This window comes from Protomyctophum bolini (assembly GCF_963924005.1).
Source record: "Protomyctophum bolini genome assembly, chromosome: 7".
Lineage (NCBI taxonomy): Eukaryota > Metazoa > Chordata > Actinopteri > Myctophiformes > Myctophidae > Protomyctophum > Protomyctophum bolini.
This window is the reverse complement of record NC_137868.1, coordinates 34086906-34110205: the sequence shown is the minus strand read 5'-3', so window position 1 is coordinate 34110205 and position 23300 is coordinate 34086906. Positions and strand designations below refer to the sequence as shown.

Below are 23300 nucleotides of genomic sequence, written 5' to 3'. Positions count from 1 at the left end.
AGCTTTTCAGTTTCTCTAGTAAATGAATTGTTTTTCTATGACTTTATCAGGGAATTAATGTTAACATCTTGCTCTATACTGACTATAGATTTGTAAAAGATACCAATCTTGTGCATAAGGAGAAAATTTGAATAAGTGTATGTGTGTAAATTTATTGCGGAGGATGCAGGATTTAGCTGGGCTTTATTTTGACCGCCTGTTCCCGACTGCGGGTACCGCAGCTACCGCCCACAAGATTTGCGTTGGACTAATTTAGTTGTCTCCGTTTTGCCTCCAAGGTGCTAAAAGTGGATGGTGCATATGTTGCCGTGAGATTTCCAGGCGCATCCAGCAGCATGAGCAGCCAGAGTGCTGCCGCTGCCGCCGCCGCTGCTGCTGTACCTACAGACTCTGACCCGTCCTCATTACTGCAGGACTGTAGGCTCCTCAGGATAGATGAGCTACAGGTATGAGTGCAATTACACACATTGAAATATACATACAGTACATAATACATATATGTATAAATCAAAGGAAAATAACTGTCTTAGTAAACTGTTGGGCTGCCAGATGTTAATTGCTTAATTGTATCATATGTTATGCAGCACACCTCGTTATGTTTCTCCACTAATTTATTCAGGTTTATCCTTTCATTTGTCACACTGTATGTATGCATGCATTTACATAATTTGTCATAAGTATTGAACTAACCACCAAGACTTGGTTAAGAACTCTTAGCAGAATAAGCCACCACAGTTGTGCAAGTAGTTGAATATCTGACATTAATATTATGTTTGCTCCCCACCTTTCTCAGGTGGTAAAAACGGGTGGAACTCCTAAAGTTCCAGATTGCTTTCAGCGCACACCTAAAAAGCTCTGCATTCCAGAGAAAGCTGAGATCCTCGCTGTGAATGTTGACTCCAAAGGTATGTCACTTCCAACTAAATGTTTTTCTCCGACACAGTTTCATATGCACAGTGGTGGTCTTAAAAAGGGTAAATCCATGGGATTCTCAAAGCAATGTTTGAATGAATGAAATGATAAGCACTTGGAAAACAAATCCATTGCTTGCTCTCTCCCCCCCCCCCCCCCCAGGAGTCCACGCAGTTCTGAAAAGTGGTAACTGGGTGAGGTACTGTATCTTTGACCTGGCCACAGGCAAAGCTGAGCAGGAGAATAACTTCCCCACCAGTAACCTGGCGTTCTTGGGGCAAAGTGAGCGTAATGTGGCAATCTTCACTGCCGGCCAGGTGAGCCAACATTGTGAATTACAGAAGGACCACTTGACATGCTATAGCAAACATCCCTGTCTTTAAAGCAATTTTAATGTTTTTTTTCCAGGAGTCACCCATCATTCTCCGAGATGGAAACGGAACAATCTACCCCATGGCCAAAGACTGCATGGGTGGAATACGAGATCCTGATTGGCTGGATCTGCCACCCATTGCCAGCTTAGGAATGGGGGTGCACTCCCTTGCCAACCTCCCCTCTAACTCTACCATTAAAAAGAAAGCTGCTATAATCATCATGGCCGTTGAGGTAAATGCCACACGTCACGCTATAGACTAGACCTCATTTGATGAAGGGAGTTGAACAAACTGTTAAAAAAATTGTGTTTTCATGCATTTGATACCGACACTCATCACTAAATGATGGATACTTGTTTGGGTGTTGCAGAAGCAAACATTGATGCAGCACGTGCTCCGCTGTGACTATGAGGCGTGTCGGCAGTACCTAGTAAACCTGGAGCAGGCCTTCCTATTGGAACAGAGCGGACAGGCCCTTGGAGCACTTCTGGGACACCGTTGTGACGGAAACCGCAACATTCTCCATGCTGCTGTCTCTGTCTGCTTCCCTGTTAGCAACAAGGAGACAAAGGAGGAGGAAGGTAGGCTGGAACAGGGTCCAACACTACCCCTGTCTTGGCTAGAAGGGTATCATTGCCAGCACAATATATCTCAACTTACATGAATTTCTTAACAAGAAAAAACAGACAAAAAGGATATTTAATAGATTTGAGCATATCGAATAAAGCAGTAGCCATTTCAGATCAGTACTGTTGCCTTAACCGAGCATTCTGTATCCTCGCACACAACCTGACCAAAATGTAGCAAATGTGGTGTAGTTCATAATGAATTTGTGATAATTGTGACCATGGGGGTTCCAAGGTAACACTGGCTACTCTGTCATTCCAGAAGCTGAGCGGTCAGAGAGGAACACCTTCGCAGAGCGTCTGTCTGCCGTGGAGGCCATTGCCAATGCCATATCGGTTGTCTCCAGCAACAGCTCTGGAAATAGGACGGGCTCCTCCAGCAGTAGAGGGTAAGTACTTCGGTAAACTGAGAATAGTAGTTATGTTACTATTATAAGCAGAACAGCAAATAGCTTATTGTTGAATCATAAACTATATAGTATTTCCCTGTGTAATCTGTAGTAGAGGTCTTCAGAGTATGCCACCTTCTGGACACCCGAGACTACAGTTATGCATAGAGCCTATTTTTGACTAGTCCAATCTCCTCATTTGAGTGTCTCATGTCTCCAGGCTCCGTTTGAGAGAAATGATGCGTCGGTCTCTTAGAGCAGCTGGCCTCGGCCGCCATGAGTCTGGTCCTTCCTCCAGTGACCATCAGGACCCTGTCTCACCGCCTATTGCCCCTCCCAGCTGGGTGCCTGACCCCCCACCAATGGACCCCGGTCAGTACACTGAACCTAGCAAGCTGACTAGTTCACTGGGTTTCTTCTTTTTTAAGTAGACTAGACACTTTGTTTAGAAAGATGGGTAACTAAACTTAACAGATGTTGGTGGAGATTAGTTATAGGTGGGATCAGATTTGAGTTCAGCAAAGAGTCCAAATGGGTGAGAAGCTGGAGAACCATTCATTCATGGACTGACACACAGTTGACGTAGTGGGTTAAGTGTTGAGGTTAGCGCAGTAATGTGCGCCCTGAACGTACCCAGAATAACATTCATTGTACCTTCCTTACAGATGGGGACATTGACTTCATTCTAGCTCCAGCTGTGGGCTCTCTTACCACTGCATCCACTGGGACCAGCCAAGGACCCAGCACGTCCACCATACCAGGTCAGATAGCACTTTAACTCTGGATGGACATTTTCACAGCCATTCTTAATTCGATTCAGAAGATTGAGAAAACTGGGTCTCCTGTGTTTTTTATCAGACCATGAAGATGTTAAATATTTATCACAGTGGAAGAACACACTTGTGTTTAGTTATATCATTACAGCCACTTGGAGGATAGTTTTATGAACCCAACCGATACATCGGTCTGGCGGACATTTTGGCCATTATTTTAATTTTTAACCAGAGTTGAGTTTCTAAGTGGTTAGAAAATGTTTTGGACAAGATATTGGTCAAAACACCAGTAATCGGTTGTATAGGACTATAGCATCCGACTCGAACAGTCTGGATTTCTAGAATGGGAGGTAAATAGTGAATGCTGTCTTCTCTTACTCTGACCAGGCCCGTCCTCTGAGCCATCGGTGGTTGAATCTAAAGACAGGAAGGCCAATGCCCACCTCATCCTCAAGCTGATGTGTGACAGCATTGTTCTGAGGCCACATCTACGAGAGCTGCTGTCTGCTAAGTATGACTCTTCATTTATGGATGAAGCCATTTATTTCATTTGAAGACAACCAATGTGTCATCCTTTTTTAAATAAAACTGAACGGATAGCTACCCGTCTTTCCCTAGAGATGCCAGTTTGATTTTCCATCTGCATCAGATAGCCCTGTGTTCTTTTTTTTTTAAATTCGTTCCTTTCTTTTGCTCCCACCTCTTACCTTTCTTTGTGTGTATTGCTTGTTGACAGGGATGCCCGTGGAATGACCCCGTTCATGCTGGCAGTCAGTGGGAGAGCTTATCCTGCAGCCATCACCGTTCTAGAGGCTGCTCAGAAAATGTCCAAAGGTATGTCTCTGTCACTCCGTGGCTCTCTGCTGTGACCTAGATTGGTATTTGGTGGAGGGGGCGCTCTCTGCTGTGTTCTAGATTGGTATTTGGTGGAGGGGGCGCTCTCTGCTGTGTTCTAGATTGGTATTTGATGGTGTATTTGATGGAATAGCTGTTGAATTCATGCTCCGCAAAGTACTCTTAAATTGAGTCTGTGGTTCCGATACTGGGAGAAAGGTAAATGGCATTGCAATGGAAAGAAAACTCATTTGTGTAACAACAAAATGAGCAACCTAACCTATGAATTACTAATGATGATAAAAGCACACCTGTGTGAAGTGAGGGGCGCTAATATATTAAAGGCTAACTGTTGACTTTAATTCTGAGCAGAATAAAATGTCATTCATTCATTTGTGTAAAAGCGACTGGTCCAAACCATGTCCATAATTTATGTGCATCACAAACTATTTTGACTGACCTGCTTGCGATAGCCCATGATATTGCAACTGCTGCAGAAAGATCACCAGCAGTCATAGAAATATTCTTGGTCATGTTGTTATTTCGATGAGCACGGCATCATTGTGCTTCCTGTGCAAACCTTTCACTTTGCTCATCCATTCTGTTGAACACAGTGGGTGACCCTGGCATTGTCGAGAAGGAAGATGCAGACTCTGTTTTTATGGAAATGATCTGTCCCCTGGGGACCAACCCGGACGATTCACCTCTCTACGTCCTCTGCTGCAATGACACCTGCAGCTTCACTTGGACTGGAGCTGAACACATCAACCAGGTAGGAACTAAATTGATGATGGCGTCGCTGCTGAATGTGATGAGTTTTTTCTTCTTTTGACAATGTGAAGATCAACTCACTCACTTAAATTGTCCCTCACATTGACAACCTATGCAGGATATCTTTGAGTGTCGTACCTGTGGTCTGCTTGAGTCTCTTTGCTGCTGCACTGAGTGTGCCAGAGTGTGCCACAAGGGACATGACTGCAAGTAAGTATCTGTTCCTGCTTTAACCACTTTCAACCTGACAGCCCTAATTTGTGTAGGCAAACATCTTTAAACCATAAACAAATATATCAATTAGTTGATGAACAAGCTCACATGTCACAAGCTTGCAAATTTGCCATTTCGGTCCACAACACCGTTGTACAACATAATATAAAATAGGGCTTATGTGTTTAATCCTTGATTGAGTCTCATCAAAGGATTTCCTTCTGACCTCCATCGCCTTTATTCTATTGTATAAATGATTAATATTTGTAGAAATTGCGGTGATAGTCAAACCAGTCTCACTGTGTTAACTTTATCTTTCCCAGACTGAAGAGGACCTCTCCCACAGCATACTGTGATTGCTGGGAGAAATGTAAGTGTAAAACACTGATTGCTGGCCAGAAGGCTGCTCGCCTGGACCTGCTCTACAGGTTACTCACCACCACCAACCTGGTCACCACACCAAATAGCAGGTAAGATCCCACTCGGGTCTCTTATGTGGTACATTCCTGAAACATAATCTTCTTTGCATGCACAATTTCGGACGAGAAGGCTTATTTTATTACAAAAAAGGGTGCTGACTCCTCCTAACTCATAATGAATGTTTCTCCAACTGCTCTCATGTTCATCTATAGGGGAGAACATATATTACTGTTCTTGGTGCAGACTGTTGCAAGGCAGAGTGTTGAGCACTGCCAGTATCGACCACCCCGCATCAGAGAAGACCGGAACCGCAAGGCTGCCAATGCAGAAGGCTAGTACTGAATGATTTTAAAATGTTGCATTACACCTTTTTGTTGAGGAAAACAAACAATTTGCTTAAACCAACAATTTGGATGATTAATCATCTATTTAATTAATTTAATTTAATTTGGGGAAAATTTTAAATTGGCCAAACTAGGGACGGCAGAGTTAATCTGGTTAAATTAGTGACGACTGGAGTTCTTTTTGAGTGGTACAGCCACTCCATTGCCCAGCAATGTCTGTCCCTGCCTGACTGGCTGGGTCCGAGCAAATAGAGTTTTTTTTCCCCACCACCAAGTGTGCGCGCGCACAGTACAGCACCACTCAGTTCAGACGTGTCTGATTTTTTTAATGTTATGTCCTAATGCAGCTTGTATTGAAATCCTCTGCCTCTCCCTCTCTGTCAGACTCTGACATGCCGGACCATGACTTGGAACCTCCTCGTTTCGCCCAGCTTGCTCTGGAGCGAGTCCTGCAGGACTGGAACGCCCTCAAGTCCATGATTATGTTTGGCTCCCAGGAGAATAAAGACCCGTGAGTAGCAACAACTGCACTCCAATTGCTAGTGGTGTACTTCAGTTATTTTCATATGCTGGACCAGTAGAATTAAAAATATGTACAATTATTTTAATGAGTTGATGTTCCTCTAACTAAACGTAGTATCTCATACCCGTGACATGGAAATGATAGATTCTGAAGACTCGGGTGAATGTCACCATATATGACTCGGACACTGTTGTCTCTCTGTACCAGATTGAGTGCAAGTAGCAGGATTGCTCACCTCCTGCCTGAAGAGCAGGTGTACCTGAACCAGCAGAGTGGCACCATCCGCCTCGACTGCTTCACTCACTGCCTAATCGTCAAGTGTGCCCCCGACATTACAGTAAGTCGGGTTAGTCACCGTCCTTACTACCTTATGACATACAGCAGCTGTGGTTGCAAATGCCTGCCTTTCCAGTAAAAATTGCATATTGTATTCTGAAATATGCCTCAACTGGAATCCATTGCTATTTTCTACTACTTTTAACAAATATATATAATTATGTCCATTATGGTTGCCTGTATTTACGCTGTTCTCTCACTGTTCCCTCACTGTTCCCTCACAAGTTCATAGACACCCTGCTGGGTACGCTGGTGAAGGAGCTGCAGAACAAATACACTCCTGGTCGGAGAGAGGAGGCAATCAATGTCACCAGGAGGTTCCTGCGTTCTGTAGCCCGGGTCTTCGTTATCCTCAGTGTGGAGATGGCCTCGTCCAAGAAGAAAAAGTACGCTTTTAGCTCAGGAGTTGAATAAACTGCTGAGAAATTGCGATGCAAATGTCAAGCATACCTGTCCATTCTGTCTGCAAATTTGAATTCTGTCACAAGATGCATATAAGAACACAAGCCACAATATAATGAAGATTATTCACGCAAGAATTGCTGATTTTGTTCTTGCGTTAACTCCCTCTGTACAGCAACTTCATCCCCCAGCCCATTGGGAAGTGTCGGCGTGTATTCCAGGCCCTTCTGCCCTACGCGGTGGAGGAGCTGTGTAACGTGGCAGAGTCCCTTATTGTTCCTGTGCGTATGGGCATTGCAAGACCCACTGCCCCATTCACCCTGGCCAGCACAAGCATTGATGCTGTGCAGGGCAGCGAAGAGCTCTTCTCTGTGGAACCTCTGCCCCCGAGACCCTCTCCTGACCAATCCAGCAGGTCAGTTTGTTAATGTATCATCTATATAGGAATTAAATCAAACACACACACACACACACCCACACCACTTCATCAATGTTCCCTCTAAAAAACACTCAAACCTCCTGAGCAACTACTGAGCAAACATTATGTCAAGTTGACACCAACTATCCAAACGTTAGATAATGCGAAGTGAGCGTCCCTCATTTTCTTCTTTTTTCCAAATGGATTTTGGTATACGAGTGAATCAATGAATCATCTTGGGTAGTAGTGATAGTGATCTGATGATGAATTTTCCTCCCCATCTGCTTACCTAAAAAAACTGTGTGGGGGTCCCCGGGGGGTCCCTCTACTGTACTGTCACTGTACTGTACTCGCACCCAAAATCATCATATATATATATATACAGTTAAAGTGTGTGTCTGTGTGTTAGGTTGCGCAACAGTGACACCTGGTGGTGAAAACGTTATTTGCGTGCTCGGACAGACCCAGCGAGGGACCCAGGGACACACATACTGTAGCTGTCTATAGGAGTGGTTGCACCACTCAAAAATAATCCGTCTGTAATGACCCTTAGCTTCTCTTGAATCTCACACAGCTCCAGTCAGACAGCTTCCTCTTACATCATCAGGAACCCCCAGCCTCGACGCAGCAGCCAGTCCCAGCCTGTCAGAGGGCGAGATGAGGAGCAGGATGATATTGTCTCAGCAGATGTGGAAGAGGTGGGGAGTGTCGTTATAAAATCATTATGTTCATAATTACCTTTGTATGCCATTATTTATTACATGACACTTGACAGACATTCTGGGATGAGACTGTCCATGCACACTTCAATACCATGTTTCTAATTGGGTCAGCCAGCTATCGCATGTTTAATCCCAGAGTTATTTATCAACAGTCTTCACATACCAATTTGACTGTATATGGATTTTGACTGTATTTTCAAATTGAATGATTTTTCCTCAGGTTGAAGTTGTTGAGGGTGTGGCAGGAGAGGAGGATCACCATGATGACCAGGAAGAACAAGGAGAGGAAAATGCAGAGGCAGAGGGTCAGCATGATGAACATGATGAGGATGGTGAGACTGTTATACTCTGTAACACTGGTTAGCTCCAGACCTAATGTATCGCCAGACACCAGGGAGAAAACCATAATAATAATGGATTGCATTTTCATAGCGCTTTTTTATGCACAGTTCTTGCTAAAAGCTCTTACAATAGTCCATTCATTCATAACATTGGGAACAGTTAGTCCTTCCTGACAAATACCAGTCCCTTGTATTGAGTCCACTCAGAGACTGAACCATTTCAGTGGAAGTTGCTCAGTGGCGTTTTGAAGCACCCGGGAGAACCGTCTACTTCTGGTGTCCAAAATGCGGAAGTACAAACGGGCGCTCAATGTTAAAGCCTAGCTGCACGGTTTCCTCGTCATAACTCCACGGGTCCGCCTGCAGTCCTCGTTCTTACCACTAGGGCCGAGCGCCTCAACGTTGGAGAGCTTCACTGGGGGCTTGAGTCAACTACACGATAACATGAGGCATGTGGGTATGGAGAGAGTACTACAACTAACTTACTTCATTAACTCATTTAGACCTGAGGCCCATTCTAAAAACGCCTCCTAAAACCTAACCTAAGGTTTTCTGAAAACCAATTCTTAAAAAAAAAGAGTTTCTATATCAGACACAGAGGTGTATGTGACACAGAGGGCGCAGACGGCATTAAAGGTAAAACAAAGTATAGGTAGCACCAGGTCTAAATGGGTTCAACATTGTTTTCTAGAATGTCTTTTTCTAGAAAAAAATGTCCCATACAAATGGGTTCTGACCCACTGTTTGGGAAACGGTGCGTTCTACTGCTTGGAGAGAGGATGTCAGTGTAATTAATCCATAATATCGGACTGATTCACTAAGTTTGTTTATTTTCTCACTTTCTCACACCAGGGTCCTATTAGAGTCTTATTTAAATTTCGTAGGCAAGTCAGGAAATTCCCCTCCCCAAATGTAGCAATGCATCTCGAGGCTACGTTAGGCCCAGGCTATGAACTGGATCCTTTACTTGTACTTGACGGTAATGCCTCTGTATTCTCATTTTACAGGAAGTGACATGGAGTTGGATCTGCTGGCAGCTGCCGAGACTGAGAGTGACAGTGAAAGCAACCATAGCAACCAGGACAATGCCAGCGGCCGCAGAAGCGTTGTCACGGCAGCCACTGCTGGTTCTGAAGCAGGTTGGTCAACAGCTCACATATCAGGTGTTTGTTTTGAAGCGTTTGACATCTTGTCTTCTGACTTTGATCTGATTTGATATTTGTGGGGGAAGATAGGGCCCAGAGGGGGTGACCTCATAGCTAAATAGAAAAAGAAAGTTCTGCCTTGCCTCCTTCTGTTTGTATTTTCTGTTGCAGACTAATTCAATCCTCTCATAATCACTATTCCTAGCGCTTAGCTAGAAGTGGCCCTCAGAAATGTCCTTATCCAACATGCTAGTTTTATGTCTTTAGAGAACTGATGATACAGCAGACAACTTGGTCCCTGCTTCAATGCTCAATGTATTTCATTTGCAGGCAGTAGGTCGTCCCTGGCATTTCCTATTTTTGGTATGGGCTCCTCTTTACTACAATGCATACAGTATGTCAGGGCCAGAGTGAATCTGCAAAGTGCACACACTGTTTCTCTCCCGAGTTTCCCCAGATTAGTTTCCATCCTCACATTTTCACATTTATCGTACCCGTCATCATTAACTAATTTATCGTTAGCAACCTTTATTTGCCCTCTGAAATAACAAACTAACGTCTAGCTTCTCCAAAGTTTGTTTCTTTTGTTCCTTTTTCGTATTTTGCATTTGCTACTAATGTTTTACCGATTTGCACTCAAGTTCCTGCATTGTTATGGGTGAAGTTTTGTCTGTGCGCAACTTCCAACAAGTTTTAAATGTAGGAGATTAAGCCATTTACCATATATAGTACAGACAAGCAGATACAGCTGTGGTTTGAAGCCTTGAAATCATAGTAGTAGCATTGTTTGGCCTTGTGGTGGTGTGGTTCACTAACCCGCACTCCTGCCTCTACAAAGTTTGTACGTGTGAAGGAGGGAGAGGTTGATGAACAGACCTTTAATCCCCTCCTCCTTCTCTTCCCAAGGTGCCAGCAGTGTCCCTGCCTTCTTCTCCGAGGACGACTCCCAGTCCAATGACTCCAGTGACTCAGACAGCAGCAGCAGTCAGAGTGACGACGTTGACCAGGAGACCTTCCTATTGGATGAACCTCTGGAGAGGACGACTAGCTCCTCCCACGCAAACAGTGCAGCCCAGGCACCTCGGTCCATGCAGTGGGCCGTACGCAACGCACCCAGCCAGAGGGCCACGGGTAGCGCCCCCTCTAGCTCCTCTACACCTGCTGGTCAGTGGTTTATTTATTTCTCCCCATTTGCTTGATTGATTTTGTTTAGTTTTTTTGGGGTGTGATGTTTTCTTCAGAAAAGCGTTGACAATATGAGCTTAAAGCATTTGTGAATCTTGCTCACTACACTAAAGGCCCTTAGAGCTACTACCAGACAGTCGATATATTATAATAAATTATGTAATCTCCAACAGCGAGCTCCACAGGGCTCATATACATTGACCCTTCCAACCTTCGGCGCTCCAGTGCCATCAGCTCTAGTGCTGCGGCTGCAGCAGCAGCACTAGAGGCCAGCAACTCCAGCAGCTACCTGACATCTGCCAGCAGCCTGGCGCGGGCTTACAGCATCGTCATCAGGCAGATCTCTGACCTCATGAGCCTGATCCCCAAGTACAACCACCTGGTCTACTCCCAGTACCCTGCTGCTGTGAAGCTGACCTACCAGGATGCTGTCAACCTGCAGGTGAGGTTATAGTGCCAGGCAAAGAAATGAACAAAAGCAGATGATTTCTCAGACATACAGCCAGTCCATTTGAAATCCTGAGTACTGCAGTGGAGAGTGAAACCTTTGGATCTTTACATCATTATATAAAATTGAATTATTTTTTAAATATCTTTTTAAACATCTTTCCATGAAAAGCCATTTCCCTTAAATCTTTCAATGTTTAAAAGCATCTCTGCCTGTATGTGTTCAAGCAGAACTACGTAGAAGAGAAGCTGATCCCCACATGGAACTGGATGGTGTCCATCATGGACTCCACTGAGGCCCAGCTGCGCTACGGCTCAGCCCTGTCCTCAGCAGGAGACCCAGGGCACCCCAGTCACCCACTGCATGCATCGCAGCACTCGGCTCGCCGGGAACGCATGACCGCCCGAGAGGAAGCCAGCCTACGCACTTTGGAAGGACGCAGGTAAAAAGAATAAGGGAAACGGATACAAGACGTGTAAGATCTCCTCCTGTGGAAGCTGTTATTTGATTCTTTAAGGTTTAGTTGAAGCAGTAGTTGTTTTAAACAAATTACCTATAGCATCCCTTTTTATAGGAAACTAATATTAATAGTTAAGTACGGTAGGTGAAAGTTCAGCGATAGTAGAAGATCTACAAGTCCACAACGCATCGTGTTGCAGTGTGTTATAGATATATGGTAAGGTAAGGTAAGCGCCTTTCAAAACAAATGTCACAAGGTGCTGTACAATAAATAAAATGAAATAAACAATTATAAACAATAAGAGCAACACATAGATCAACAATAAAACGAAAACACAATGACAGAGTAATAATACAAATATATATATCAACATACAGTACCATTAGACAATATTACAGACAAAAGTGCTTTTGAAACAAATGGGTTCTTAACAGCTTTTTGAACGCCTCGACAGATTCTGCCCTCCTTAGGGAAAGGGGTAATTAATTCCATAGGGAAGGGGCTACAACTTCAAAAGCTCTATCGCCTTTTGTTCTCAGTCTTGTGTTGGGAACTTTGAGCAGGTCTTTACCTGAAGTCCTCAGAGTTCTCACATTTGATATGGGGACTAAAAATATATCCGTATTTACTAATGGATGTGCATATTTTTTAAATAAACCAAGCTGGATTATCATGGCTGAGGCATCTCTCTTTACTGTTTGAGTCTTGTAAGCGAAAGGCACAGGTTGATGTAGACACACTATCTACATTAGTCTGAAAAGAATATATAGTGACAACTGACTACTTTTAAAATCCCATTCCAGTGATTTTGAAACTTCATTATGTTCAAGTGTGAACTAAAATAATTTTCTACTCTCACACAAAAGTGATGTATTAAGTATTTTTTACTGTGTGTGTGTGTGTGTGTCAGGCGAGCAGCCACCCTGCTGACGGCCCGCCAGGGAATGATGTCAGCGCGAGGCGACTTCCTAAACTACGCGTTGTCCCTGATGCGCTCCCATAATGATGAGCATTCTGATGTACTTCCTGTGCTGGACGTCTGCTCACTGAAACATGTAGCCTACGTCTTCCAGGCACTAATCTACTGGATTAAGGCCATGAACCAGCAAACCACCCTGGACACCCCACAGATGGATAGAAAGAGGTAAATGGATAAAACCACAAAATAATTGTATGCAGTCGTTCAGTGTCATGCAGTGGCTGCTGTGTTAATAGTTAAATGAGGCCTAAACACTTTGTCCACCAAAGAGTTTTATCCCAGTTTAACACATCCAAGCACGTCATATCACCTCCCATCAAATCTGACTTCCAAGAACGTTAAGTCATGTGCTCTTTTCAGTGGTTTATGATAGATGGCACTCTTTGCCAACGTATGAATGATACTAGGTTTCTAGGAGATGGACACACAGATACATACACAGAAATAAACCACAAGTGAACATTTCACCTAGCATCCGCTTCCATGATACCAGATTGTTTTCGGCCAACAGCCCAACATAACTATTCAACAGCCCATGACTAAAGAACCGATGATCACATTTAGTTTATTAAACAGAATGTATAAACGGCAACAGTACAGCCAATCAATCAAACTGGCCGAAGAATGTCTTAATTAATACCTTGCAATCGATGTGTTAAAATGCAAGCCACTCTGCTAAATGCTTACAAATGCCCAGAGTTGAATATTTCAAATGGGCACCTAGATAAGAACACCAGACATGAATGTGCAGAGCAAAATAGTCATTCAATTCCTCATCACGCAGCTGGTGTTTCCACCATAGCGTAAATACACAGCTCTCACATTGAAAACAATTCAAAACATCCGGAAAAAAGCTTTTATGGACACAGCCTTATTGTTCAAACATGGTGAGTAATTTGAGTTGTCATTTATTTGAAATAATGAAGTAGCACTTGAGGATGGTGAAAATATTTGCTTTGCATATGTAATGATGTAAACCAGGCTGGATTAAAATGGCAGAGATATCTTCCCTTGCTGTGATTTGAGTCTTTGAAGAGAGTGCAGGACTTTAGCACAGTTTTGTAGACACTATCTACATTAATCTGACGACAAGACCTGAGACAACAGAACATAAAAATGTGGACATCATTACAGGGGTTGTTTGACCTTTTTAAAACATCTGTGTAATTAAACTAATAAAATTGAAATGTTTATTTTCAGGAATCGTGAGATTCTGGAACTGGGTTTGGACAATGAGGATTCTGAACATGAGAATGACGAGGATACAAATCAAAGTAAGTGAGATGAGGAAATTACTTAAATTTATTTTGTAATATATATATATATATAGGGAAATACAGAATTATTCAAATATTTTACATGTCGATTATTCGTCCCCTCTATCCCTTGATAACGAGTATGTTTTAGACAGTGAATCTCTGAACTGACCCACTGTGGGTTTTCAAGGTGTTAAAGACTACCAGTGGCTTTAACATTTGCAGTGTTTGATGTTAGAACTCTTTACTGTACATCTTGCCTCAGGTTCAACACTTCAGGACAAGGATGAGGACCCGGTTCCTGCAGAAACTGGCCAAAACCACCCCTTCTTCCGTCGCTCTGACTCCATGACCTTCCTGGGCTGCATCCCACCCAACCCCTTTGAGGTTCCACTAGCAGAGGCCATCCCTCTGGCAGACCAGCCACACCTCCTGCAGGTCAGTGACTGCTTTGTTGGAAGCATTCTAAAATCACTTAATGCTGGTATTGCAGGTCCTTTATTAGGTGAAATTCTCTGTGGGGCGGATAGTCATTCACTAATGGATGAGATTGATGCAGGGTTTGGTGCTTATACAGTAGTACAATAAACTAAACTGGATTATCAGGGAGCAGAGGCTTGGCACCGGTTGAAGTAGACACTATCTACATTAACAGATTCTGACAAGAAGACCTGAGACAACTAATGAAAAAATGTCATGGGATGAATTGAATATTCCTTTAAATACATTTTGACAAAAAATGTAATGAGTCTCTAAATTAGGTAAAAACCTATCCATCCAGTGGCTACCACTTTCAACCTAGCGTCCCCAATCCCCATTTTGGACACAAAATTCACAAATGTTTTTCCAAAATACACCAAATAGCTGAACTACAAGCTCACAACACATTTGTTCCAACACTGCCATGCTGCTATTGTTGATTCTTGTCATCTTAATGAATTGGCCTGAAATGTATTTAATTTTCAACCGGCTATGAAAATGTCTGTCAAGTACAACAGGATTTACTTACTTACTTATCCCCATTACGCCGGCTGGCGCATAGGGCAGCACAACAGGATATCAAATACATAAATGTCAAAACATTGGCACTGAAAATTGCCGGACATGTCTTGCAGCCCAATGCAAGGAAGGAGGATCTGTTTGGTCGTCCCTCTCAGGGTCTGTACTCCTCCTCCTACATGGCGAGCAAAGGCCTGGCCGAGGCCAGCATGGACAGGAACTGCCTGGAGGTAAACTTGGGCTCCTCTCTACCCTCCTCCTCTCAGGTATACCACACCTCCTCACTGGACAAACATACACTGGCACTAGCAGCTGTGTTCTAATATCCACTGTCTACCAAAGCTGACAAAATCTGTTATTGCCGGCAAGTGACACCATTGTGTGATGAAGCAAAAATGTTAGCTTAACATAGTTTGCCAACTTGCCTCAGAGGGAAATGCCTGCCTATTCCTTTGAGGAAACTGTAGGTATTCAGCATTCAATGTCCTCTCCTGTCCTCTAAATTCTAAGTGGATTTGTATTCCTCATTTACTCATGCACTGTTAAGTAGAAAGATTTGAGGACGAAATTGGATACTTGCAAGAGTCTTTCATGCTTTGTTTCATGCACGTGTGGAGAGTGGATATTGGAACATAGCCAGTCTTCTAGCCCATTCTCAATTTCCATTGTCATCATCAAAACATCGTCATCTCCTCCCCACAGCACCTCTTCACATGACTAAAACAAATATCATCCTAAATCCCATGAACAGATCCTGCCCACCAAGATGTCTTACTCTGCCAACCTGAAGAACGTGATGAGCATGGAGACAGGCCAGCAAGGTAGTGAGGACCAGTCAATGACGGAGCAGGAGCTTGACATCCCAAAGCCAGGACCCTCGCCACACGACCTCGCTGCCCAACTGAAGAGCAGTCTGCTAGCTGAGATCGGTCTCACCGAGAGTGATGGACCACCTTTGCCATCGTTTAGGTATTGTTGAAAAGCTAAATTCTGACTAGATGGATAATTAATATGATTTTGGTGGGGTTCTCATGAAGATCTTCCATACTATCCTTGTCCGTAGACCTCACTGTAGTTTCATGGGGATGGTGATCTCCCACGACATGCTGCTTGGCCGCTGGCGTTTGTCCCTGGAACTGTTTGGACGTGTCTTCATGGAGGACGTGGGAGCAGAGCCAGGATCGGTGTGTTAAAATATTTATATATAAGTTTGTTTTGAGTGTTAAGAAACGATGTATAAGTTCAGCAGCATACAGACCTCCCTTAAACCTGTAAAAAGAAGATTCCATAACTCATTCAGACCGGAAACCCCTATATTTAACTATACCTTTCAATCCGGGAATTGGGTTTAGACGATTCACTTACCTCCCGATACGATCTCTCTACCTAGACTGATTTGATTTATTTTGCGATTCTGTGTGTATGTATTTTTTTTATATTAATACATCATATAAACACATATATTGAATCATACACTTCAATGCATCCAGATGAATTGAATCCCTACTGGTAACCCCTTTTGGGGTTGTTGTTGCAATGTACAGTATATAGCAACATTCATTTTTTAATAAATAGTTGATGTTTTTGCCCCGCCTGACCACTTCAGAAAACCTAGGTCAGGAGTTAGAAGGCGTTATTAGAATCAGCCTCACGTCTAAATGGGTTAACTAAACCTGTCAAAGGAAAGATGAATGAATGTTCTGCGGTCGTTTAATTGAATCAATAGGTGGATGAATGAATAATTTCCTTTTTTTATTAATTTGTCTTTCAAGAATACATTGATGGCTGAAATTAAAGTATAAGATTTTCACTGTCCTGCTGCTCTATATCACTCAGATCCTGACGGAGCTGGGTGGCTTTGAGGTGAAGGAATCCAAGTTCCGCAGGGAGATGGAGAAGCTGCGTAACCTCCAGTCCCGTGACCTGGCCCTGGAGGTGGACCGTGACCGTGACCAGCTCATACAGCAGACCATGCGACAGCTCAACACACACTTTGGCCGCCGGTGCACCACCACGCCCATGGCCGTGCACCGCGTCAAGGTCACGTTCAAGGACGAGCCGGGCGAGGGCAGTGGCGTGGCGCGCAGCTTCTACACGGCCATTGCCCTGGCCTTCCTGTCCAACGACAAGCTGCCCAATCTGGACTGTGTACAGAGTGTCAGCAAGGGCATGCAGGCCAGCAGTACGTGTCACCACGATTACAACTCAAGTATGACCATACATAGACTTATATCATGGAATTCAATTTCATTGATATAAAAGTTTCTGATAATAAAACTAGTCATCGCTTGGGTGAAGAGCAAATATTTCCAGGTGGTTTTTCAGAGATAAAATGTGTGTGTGTGCGTGTGTCTGTGGTCAGATCTCATGCAACGCCTGAGGAACAGGGACAGGGAGAGGGAAAGGAGGAGTGGTGGACTTCGGGCTGGCTCCAGGAGAGACAGAGACCGGTAAACATCACAAGTCCCTCCTTTAAATGTTCCCCTTAAAATACATCTACTGAACTGGCTTCCTGCTAGACTGCTGGTAACCTCTGGTTGTCTTTCTGCATGTGAATGACAGGGACTCAAGGAGACAACTGTCCATTGACACCCGGCCTTTTAGGCCTGCGTCAGAGGGTAACCCAAGTGATGAGCCGGATCCACTGCCTGCTCATAGGCAGGCCCTGGGTGAAAGACTCTACCCACGCGTACACGCAATGCAACCGGTAACCAACATTATCAACACTGAACAAAAATGTGAATGGATTCAGTTGACAGAATGTAACCAGAGTTATCTCTCTGTGTCTGTATCTTTCTCCTAAAGGCTTTTGCCAGTAAAATCACAGGCATGCTGCTGGAGCTGTCTCCAGCCCAACTGCTGCTGCTGCTGGCCAGCGAGGACTCGCTGAGGGCCAGGGTGGAAGAGGCAATGGAGCTTCTCATTGCACATGGAAGGTGTGACAAGCTACCCAATTGAATGCAGACAGTTCTGCCGCTCTAACTAGTTCTGATTTGTGTAATGGCACACCCACCCTTCCCATGATATGGCAGAAATCATATTTGAGGCTTACAATGCTTTGTGAGCTTATAATTTGTCCATTTTCGGTGTGCAACAGGGCACGCAACCGATAAACCAATAAATCAGGCAGAACAAGCTCAACACAATAAAATGCTGCTCAGATGTCCTTGCCATAAAGAGTAGTAGAATGACAATTGAGCTCATTGTACTGATTTTAACTCCTCAAATCTGACTATAACTCTCCTATCTCTTACCTCTTACAGGGAAAACGGTGCTGACAGTATATTGGACCTGGGTCTCCTGGAGACTCCAGAAAAAGCACAAGTAAACACACAGTCTCTTTATTTCTAGTCCACTCTGGCTTACAGTGACCAATTACAACCTCTTTCTTTCAATACAGACTGTCAGTTTGTAATGCTGCTAAAATACAAAGGCTGTTATCTTGCTAGTGCTACTAAGGTCACATTCTCACCTAATACTTCGGTAGACTCATGCGTATGGGCGGAGATTTTGGGATTCTTGCATATTTAATTTGCTGCAGTTTGCCTTCACGCTGTCATCCGTAGCAATTGGAAACGCAGCAGGGGGGACCTTTATCAATGTGTTCCATTCCTAAACACGGCCTACAACACAGTGAAATCTATGGTGATAAAATTATACTCATAACGTGCATGTGTCGTGCCGTCTGGGACTGGACCCCCCCCAGCTCTCTCGCTCTCTCACTATACACATGCAGCCACGCCACGCACTTTTGGGCATGGAGGCACAGCGCTGAGCACACCGATATAACAGACAGCAGCGCAAAATGTTTACAAGTCGAGATGAAAGTCCCTGCTCCCCAGTCCCCACACAGTGACGGCTCCATGTTTACGGCACAGACAGACAGAATATTCTGTAGGCTATAATACACTGCAGTGTTTTTATGTGTTTTCTTAAGCAATTGATTAATGTACTCGTCCTCATTTCGATCAGGGCTTCAGTCTCCTCATTCGACCACGTCTATCCACGGTAACGGGACATCTTTGCGCTGCGTAAAATATGCCTTCTCCGTCTCCAACTGTGTTCAGCTCCTCACCCGCCACATTGTTTGCTTCATTTCCTTTATTTACTGCGGATTGCATTCACACCTGCACCGAATCATAATCAAGTGCGATTGGAAGCGAAGCGAAACCCCCGTTTTTGCTCGGAGTAAAATGCGGTTCTTTGATACGCATTAGGATTCACCTGCCAAACGAAGTGCACTTTCTGAAAATGCGCAGTAGGATTCGTTTTAATCGCAGCAAAGCTCTCTGGTGAGAATGTGACCTAAGATATCTCTCCAATTGTCTTGCAATGTACCCAAGATGGATGTTTAACCCATTTAGGACTGGAACCCCTTTTGGGGTTTTTACCTTTCAATCGGGGGAACCCTTTGGGTAGTGTTGCTATGTACAGTATGGCAACATCTTTATTCTTGTGATTTTTGAATAAAATGGATAAAATAAAGCTTTAGGAGGCAATTTTTTAAATGTGCCTCAGGTCTACTCTAAATGGGTTAATACACAGATGCTTTCCAGATGCAATCCACTCTTAACCACTCTTACACACACACAAATGCCTCCTATCTCTTGGTGTGTGCGTGTGTTCTGTGGTTCTAGCAGCAGGAGAACCGTAAGCGCCATGGTTCCACACGCAGTGTGGTGGACATGGAGTTGGATGACCCAGATGACGGGGATGACAACGCTCCTCTATTCTACCAGCCTGGCAAGCGTGGCTTCTACTCCCCCCGGCCTGGCAAGAACACAGAAGCAAGGCTCAATTGCTTCCGCAACATCGGCAGGTAACAATTGTCTAATTGCTTAATGTTTGATTAATCAGATATGGAAAATAAACTTATAATAATGTAATTCAAGGCATTACTTATGCCAGAATAACTTGGATTTGCTCAGAATATGAAACATGTTGTTGCGATGTGTCTTGAACTGTCTTCTGAGCTAATACTTGAGTCTATTTTTTATTTGTTTAAGTCCCATAAGTCAAGAGTGTTCGGTCACCTGTCTGTATGTAATATCCATAATGAAAGTTTTTGTGGTGTAACAATTATTTATGTTTGTAATGTGTTTTCTGTAGGATACTTGGGCTTTGTCTGCTGCAGAATGAGCTTTGCCCAATTACATTGAACAGACATGTCATCAAGGTGCTGCTAGGAAGAAAGGTAAGCGAAAACCGATGATATAGACCTCAATATAGAGCGTGTTTCTTCATACTAATCTTAAGTAAATAACCACATGAACCCCAGTGTCCTATTATATGGCGGACATTCCGCAAAAATAGCAGATGGGATATTTTTGTCAACGCCATTTGGTGTGGAGGTTAGCACTAGTGAACCTAGTATAGACCCCTGGAGGACTCCGGCCAACTAACTTTTTAGATGTTAAGTGAACTAGTCTACAAGTAACGGTGGATGTATGTTATTGTTGTTGCAGGTGAACTGGCATGACTTTGCGTTCTTCGACCCAGTGATGTATGAGAGCCTGCGGCAGCTCATCCGCCACTCACAGGCTGGAGAGGCTGAGGCAGTCTTTGCCGCCATGGACCTTGCGTTTGCCATCGACCTCTGCAAAGAGGAAGGAGCTGGACAGGTAAAGGATGATTCCCAATAAGAGTCAGACCAGTTCATTTTGCTTCTGGTCTTAAAGACTGAGAGTGTACAAACCCCTAAGGTTCTATTTGGACCCCATTTTATTTATTATATTTCAGCAAAGAATGAGATTGATATTTAACTAAAGGTTTCTGTGACATTTATCAGGTGGAGCTACTCAATGGCGGGGTGAACATGCCAGTGACTCCTCTCAATGTGTATGAGTATGTGAGGAAATACGCAGAGCACCGAATGCTGGTGGTGGCAGAGCAACCTCTTCACGTGAGCATCAACAACGCCCTTAAATATGACCATGAATCCTCTGTTTTTTGCCATACCGGGGGGTACGGGGGCTGGGCTATAATATGTCTAACTGACTGATTCACCAATGTTGCATGCATGAGCATCAGTGCCACAGTGATGCTCCAAATGTGTAGGAACCCTGTCGGGCATTAATCAAATGTCATACCACACCACTTATGTGAGTTCTGTTTCTTTACTAGGCGATGAGAAAGGGTCTGCTAGATGTGCTTCCCAAGAACTCCCTGGAGGATCTGACTGCAGAAGACTTCAGGCTGCTAGTAAATGGCTGTGGAGAGGTTAACGTGCAGATGCTCATCAGTTTCACCTCCTTCAATGATGAATCCGGTATGCCTGTTCCCCCTGTATTTGAAGTGTTGTGCTCATCTTATTCAAGTTGCATTTGTATATTTTTGCTATGCTGAGAAAATATCTTTACTTATTTGATTCCACAGGGGAAAATGCAGACAAACTACTGCAGTTTAAACGCTGGTTTTGGTCCATTGTTGAGAAGATGAGCATGACTGAGAGGCAAGATCTGGTAAGTGCCCTGCAAATTATTTCAACCAATTCACTCTCAAGCTGTCTCAAAATGACACCACTTTAATATAGTTTTCCCGTAATTGTTGCGTGCTCCTCAGGTATACTTCTGGACCTCCAGTCCTTCTCTGCCAGCTAGTGAAGAGGGCTTCCAGCCAATGCCCTCCATCACCATCCGGCCTCCCGATGACCAGCACCTACCCACAGCCAACACCTGCATCTCTCGTCTCTACGTGCCACTCTACTCCTCCAAACAGATTCTCAAACAGAAACTTTTGCTAGCCATTAAGACCAAGAATTTTGGTTTCGTGTAGAGGTTAACAAAGACTAAAAGAAGAAATAAACAGAGACACATCTTGTTTACCGTTGTGTAATATTTGCCTAGCTCCATTTTTGTAGATTTATTTTTTGTCTATACAATTTTATGAAATTCGACATACTGTCGCTATCTCCCCAGGCGGTAATATTTGTTTGTGTTGTGAACACAGACGGCTTGTTCTTTCTATTTTATTTTTATTTTGTGTTTATGAAGAGGTATAAAGTCCAGAACATTCCTGCATTGGCATTGTAAAGACTTAAAGCCCACAGCTCTGCTCTATTCGCTTAAACCTTTACTTCCCAGGAATTTGGCTCGACAGCAAACTGTTAGCCGAACCCCAGCCAAAGATGACAGCAGTAGAAGTATTTAAAATAAAGTAAAAAAAGAAAAGAAAATGAGACACACTGTGATTATCGTTTTTTTCTTTTTCCCCCTCCCTGCCCTAATACTATCACTGACAGTTCACTGCTGCCTTTGTGGAGAGTCATTTTTTTCTTGTATAGGGGGAGTATGGAATTTCAAAATAAACTTGGATGCAAATTATTCATTTGGTCTTTATTTATTATACCACCATACGTGTGTTGATTCTTTCTCCCAGTATCTCTTTGAACAATGAATCCTCACAATCGGCTGCTTTTTGTGACTGTTAACAGTACTACTGTCAACCTACTCCTGAATGGGTTTATGTGACCACTGTTGTAATGCTAGTTTTAAAATGGGGGGAGCACAGCTTCCCTGACTGTCTCCGGTCCAAGATTGTCAGAGGATCCATGGTTTGGTCGGAGTGGTTCTCTATCTGGGATCACTAAAGGCCCTGACTACTTTGGCACTGGTTTCTACTTTGTTGACCTCAGAACTTTGGACTGCTAGAGTTTGTTTGGTGTTCTGTGTGCCATGTTTAAATTAAGTGTTCCTTTGCAAAGTCGTGACTACTCCAGGTCAAATTTACCTGTCATCAAAAAGTTGCATGAAAATGGCTGGTTTACAAGCTCACAATGCATTTATAAATGTTTAGCGCTGATCGGTTCTCGAATCGCAACAGCAGGATTACATACACAGTACCACTGTTGTGATTATAGGGATCTAAGCAACGAAGTCCATCTTTGTTTCTGCTCTCACCTATGGTCATGAAATGTGGGTCATGACCGAAAGAACAAGATGGCAGCCGAAATAAGGTTAGCTGTCAGTTCCCCCAGGGATATTAAGCACTGTCACCAGGTTGAGACTTGAGTACTAGCTTGAGACTAGCTCCTTTTATGGGGAAAGGAGGCAATTAAGTTGGTTCAGGCATCTAGTATGGCTGCCTCCTGGACGTCTCTAGAGGAGAGGAGGTCTTTGCAGCATGTCCAGCTGGGAAGATACCACAGGACAGACCCAGGTTGGGGATTAACGCCTCAGGATCCCCCAGTTTAAAGAAACTATAGATGAGCCTAAGAAAGGGAAGTCTGGGATTCTCTTATGGAACTGTTACCTTTGCAACCCGACTCCAGATAAGTGGATGGATCAGTGGCTCTACTCAAAGTCCTAAATCCGTCTTTATTTCCCATTTCACCTGAAATAAATATTGTACAAAAGTAATGGTACCCTAACACTATTAATCCTACCATTACATACAGTGACAAATATTACCCAACTTCCTTCCCCTTAACTC

The 23300-nt window shown here is 43.7% G+C and overlaps 1 protein-coding gene across 8 annotated transcripts in view; it reads left to right on the top strand.

Moving 5' to 3' along the window:
• ubr5 (ubiquitin protein ligase E3 component n-recognin 5) overlaps window positions 1-22192 on the top strand; it is a 40858-nt gene extending 18666 nt beyond the window's left edge. For 2 of the 8 annotated variants that reach the window (XM_080769017.1, XM_080769013.1), the window contains exons 17-58: window positions 279-446; window positions 794-905; window positions 1075-1229; window positions 1321-1518; window positions 1657-1867; window positions 2175-2301; window positions 2522-2673; window positions 2967-3062; window positions 3462-3585; window positions 3811-3908; window positions 4523-4680; window positions 4798-4889; window positions 5216-5362; window positions 5525-5643; window positions 6041-6167; window positions 6387-6525; window positions 6741-6901; window positions 7093-7332; window positions 7910-8033; window positions 8278-8389; window positions 9406-9561; window positions 10450-10707; window positions 10902-11170; window positions 11407-11618; window positions 12547-12780; window positions 13816-13889; window positions 14137-14309; window positions 14987-15136; window positions 15622-15839; window positions 15934-16054; window positions 16707-17079; window positions 17233-17320; window positions 17433-17577; window positions 17676-17806; window positions 18134-18194; window positions 19508-19689; window positions 19980-20064; window positions 20336-20491; window positions 20659-20772; window positions 20994-21138; window positions 21246-21331; window positions 21432-22192. In XM_080769017.1, the coding sequence (XP_080625143.1) occupies window positions 279-446; window positions 794-905; window positions 1075-1229; window positions 1321-1518; window positions 1657-1867; window positions 2175-2301; window positions 2522-2673; window positions 2967-3062; window positions 3462-3585; window positions 3811-3908; window positions 4523-4680; window positions 4798-4889; window positions 5216-5362; window positions 5525-5643; window positions 6041-6167; window positions 6387-6525; window positions 6741-6901; window positions 7093-7332; window positions 7910-8033; window positions 8278-8389; window positions 9406-9561; window positions 10450-10707; window positions 10902-11170; window positions 11407-11618; window positions 12547-12780; window positions 13816-13889; window positions 14137-14309; window positions 14987-15136; window positions 15622-15839; window positions 15934-16054; window positions 16707-17079; window positions 17233-17320; window positions 17433-17577; window positions 17676-17806; window positions 18134-18194; window positions 19508-19689; window positions 19980-20064; window positions 20336-20491; window positions 20659-20772; window positions 20994-21138; window positions 21246-21331; window positions 21432-21644 (6504 nt within the window). In that variant the 3' untranslated portion in view covers window positions 21645-22192. The remainder of the gene's footprint in view (window positions 1-278; window positions 447-793; window positions 906-1074; window positions 1230-1320; window positions 1519-1656; window positions 1868-2174; window positions 2302-2521; window positions 2674-2966; window positions 3063-3461; window positions 3586-3810; window positions 3909-4522; window positions 4681-4797; window positions 4890-5215; window positions 5363-5524; window positions 5644-6040; window positions 6168-6386; window positions 6526-6740; window positions 6902-7092; window positions 7333-7909; window positions 8034-8277; window positions 8390-9405; window positions 9562-10449; window positions 10708-10901; window positions 11171-11406; window positions 11619-12546; window positions 12781-13815; window positions 13890-14136; window positions 14310-14986; window positions 15137-15621; window positions 15840-15933; window positions 16055-16706; window positions 17080-17232; window positions 17321-17432; window positions 17578-17675; window positions 17807-18133; window positions 18195-19507; window positions 19690-19979; window positions 20065-20335; window positions 20492-20658; window positions 20773-20993; window positions 21139-21245; window positions 21332-21431) is intronic. The other 6 variants (XM_080769015.1, XM_080769020.1, XM_080769019.1 and 3 more) reach the window with 6 other exon arrangements.
• Window positions 22193-23300: the final 1108 nt, after the last annotated feature.